Source organism: Echinops telfairi, unplaced genomic scaffold (assembly GCF_000313985.2).
Source record: "Echinops telfairi isolate 266 unplaced genomic scaffold, ASM31398v2 ScPeMD7_7457;HRSCAF=8495, whole genome shotgun sequence".
NCBI classification, from domain to species: domain Eukaryota; kingdom Metazoa; phylum Chordata; class Mammalia; order Afrosoricida; family Tenrecidae; genus Echinops; species Echinops telfairi.
This window is the reverse complement of record NW_022111357.1, coordinates 19,873,085-19,875,314: the sequence shown is the minus strand read 5'-3', so window position 1 is coordinate 19,875,314 and position 2,230 is coordinate 19,873,085. Positions and strand designations below refer to the sequence as shown.

At 44.8% G+C, this 2,230-nt stretch overlaps 1 protein-coding gene across 1 annotated transcript in view; it reads right to left on the bottom strand.

The window, feature by feature from the left end:
• Positions 1–13: 13 nt before the first annotated feature.
• Positions 14–2,230, bottom strand: part of SYF2 (SYF2 pre-mRNA splicing factor) — a 9,389-nt gene continuing 7,172 nt past the window's right edge. The window contains exons 6-7 of the mRNA XM_045298932.1: positions 1,801–1,899; positions 14–437 (exon numbers count right to left, since the gene is read on the bottom strand). Coding sequence (XP_045154867.1) covers positions 272–437; positions 1,801–1,899 — 265 coding nt within the window. The 3' untranslated portion in view covers positions 14–271. The remainder of the gene's footprint in view (positions 438–1,800; positions 1,900–2,230) is intronic.

The window sequence follows — 2,230 nt, the reverse complement described above, 5'->3', positions numbered from 1 at the left end:
TACACATTAAAAATACATAGAAAAATAATGTAATTAGAATTTATGCAAAGTAGAGTTTTACAAAACAAGTACGCTACAAGAAATACATCTTATATCCAAGGACAAAACTGCGGAAGTATACCTGCACATATATGTTTACGAAAAAACATTTATTTCTAAATGCTGAGTGGGAAGGCGAAGATCGAATCCTGGTTTTATGGTAGAATGTCGAAGAAAACGTCGAGTTGTTAGCACAAAGTTCCCAGCTTCTAAAAACAGCTCCCAATCGGGATCAGACAGCGGTTCCTCTTTCCAGGTTCTGCTTAATTTCTGAGGTGTATTTCCCATAGAACCTCTCTGCCTTCTTGTTGAACTTGGCGTTCCTTTCATTGATGTAGTCGATATCAGCATCGTCATTGTACGGACGTCTTCTGCTGTATTTGTCACGTTTTTCAATTCTGAAGCAAGAAGAACATCACACACACAACTGAAAATCATCTTTATTCCAATCTTAATAAAACACAGCTAAACCCCTTAAAATCAGTCCACTTAAAATAGCACATTTTGAAAGGGGGCCAAAAAAAAGTCATCTTTTCATTAAGATGAAAATTCTGGGGAGAGGTGGGGGAAAGAAACTACAGGGGAAGGGAGGCAGCGGTCAGTCGGTGTAAGATAAGAAAATAATTTGTAATTTATCAAGGAGTCACGAGAGTGGGAGGGGGAGGGAAGGTAAAAAGAGGAACTGATAACAAGGGCACAGATAGAAAGTAAATGTTTAGAAAATAATGATGGCAACATATGCACAAATATGCTTGAGACAATTGATGTATGGACTGTTATAAGAGCTGTAAGAGCCCCCAATAAAGTTATCTTTAAAAAAAAAAGACAGAAAACGCTAAGCAGCAGCACATCCCTGGATATGAATTCAGTAAATACAAACTCAATTTTAACATGCTTCAGAAAGAGCAAAGATGCCCTCGGGGACCTGTACCCACGAAGCCCTGCTGAGAAGACGAAGCTCCTCACAGCCAGCTGCCTGCCAGTGCACTCGGTCTGTCCCCGGAGGACTGTGCTCCCCAGGGCTCCCAGGGCTGGTCTGCGGGGAGGAGACTGCCCGGCCCTTCTTTTCTTTCAACGCGCCTCTGGGGGGCAGACCTCCAACGCTCAGGTGAGCAGGCCAGGCCATTACAGAAACTCCATGATGAAAATGACCATGATTCCATCAGCAACAACAGCCGCCGCTCAGGTGAACTGCTCATGTGCACGTCACCTGCCTCCCTGGCATCAAGTCATTTCTGGCGTATAGCCACCCTGCAGTGCAAGGTGGAACTGCCCCTGTGGGTTTCCGGGAGGCAGTAACTCTTTACAGGAGTAGAAAGCCCCATCTTTTTCTGAGGAGCAGCTGGTGGTTGCAAACTGCTGACCTTAAGGTTAGCAGCCCAACACTGAACTACTAATCCACCAGGGCTCCTCCTACAAGATTAAGAAACATAAATATATCAGAGCTGCATATGCTAGCTCATTCTTGCCTCTTCACAGGAAAAAGAAGAGTAAAGCAAAAACCTTTAAAGAACCATTTTCTTTAGATCTTTCCCCTTTGATTATAACAATTCAAATTCATCAATTTTGTACCTGTGTTCAAACCAAATGACCTCAACCACACTTGAGGTTCAAGTTTTAACTAACATAGAGGACAGTACTGTGGTTTCCTTGAGTCTCTATCTATGAGAAAGGAGCAGGTACAGTTTCTGCCTGTTCCACTCATTCTCGGCACAGCGAACCTGCCTGGTTCTCCCCTGGGCTTCGCTGCCGAGTACTCACTGTTTCTCCAGATCGATGACCATCCTGTCGACCTCCTCAGGGGAAGGCACGTGCGTTCCGTGGATAAGACTGTTGGATGTTGGGAAAAATTCTTCTCCGCTGAAAAGACAGCACAGTGGACTTAGAGCAACATGACCAATGCTCCACTGTCAAACTTTCAAATAAATTGGCATTCGTGATGAGAGATAAACATATACCTGTAGTTACTGCGAGGGCCCAAGTTTTATCCCTCCCTGCCCCTTTATTTAAGAGACAGTACAGAATTCTAAACCAACAAATCTAAAAACTCCACTGCCAACTAGTTGCTTTCCACTGAGAGCAGCCCTCTCTACTCAACAACCTCCCTCAAGAAGGCAGAGGCCAAAGCCAGCCCGAGGAGGAGGCCTTCGCAAACATCACACGGCTGGGACCAGAACGCCCAGGCTCAAGC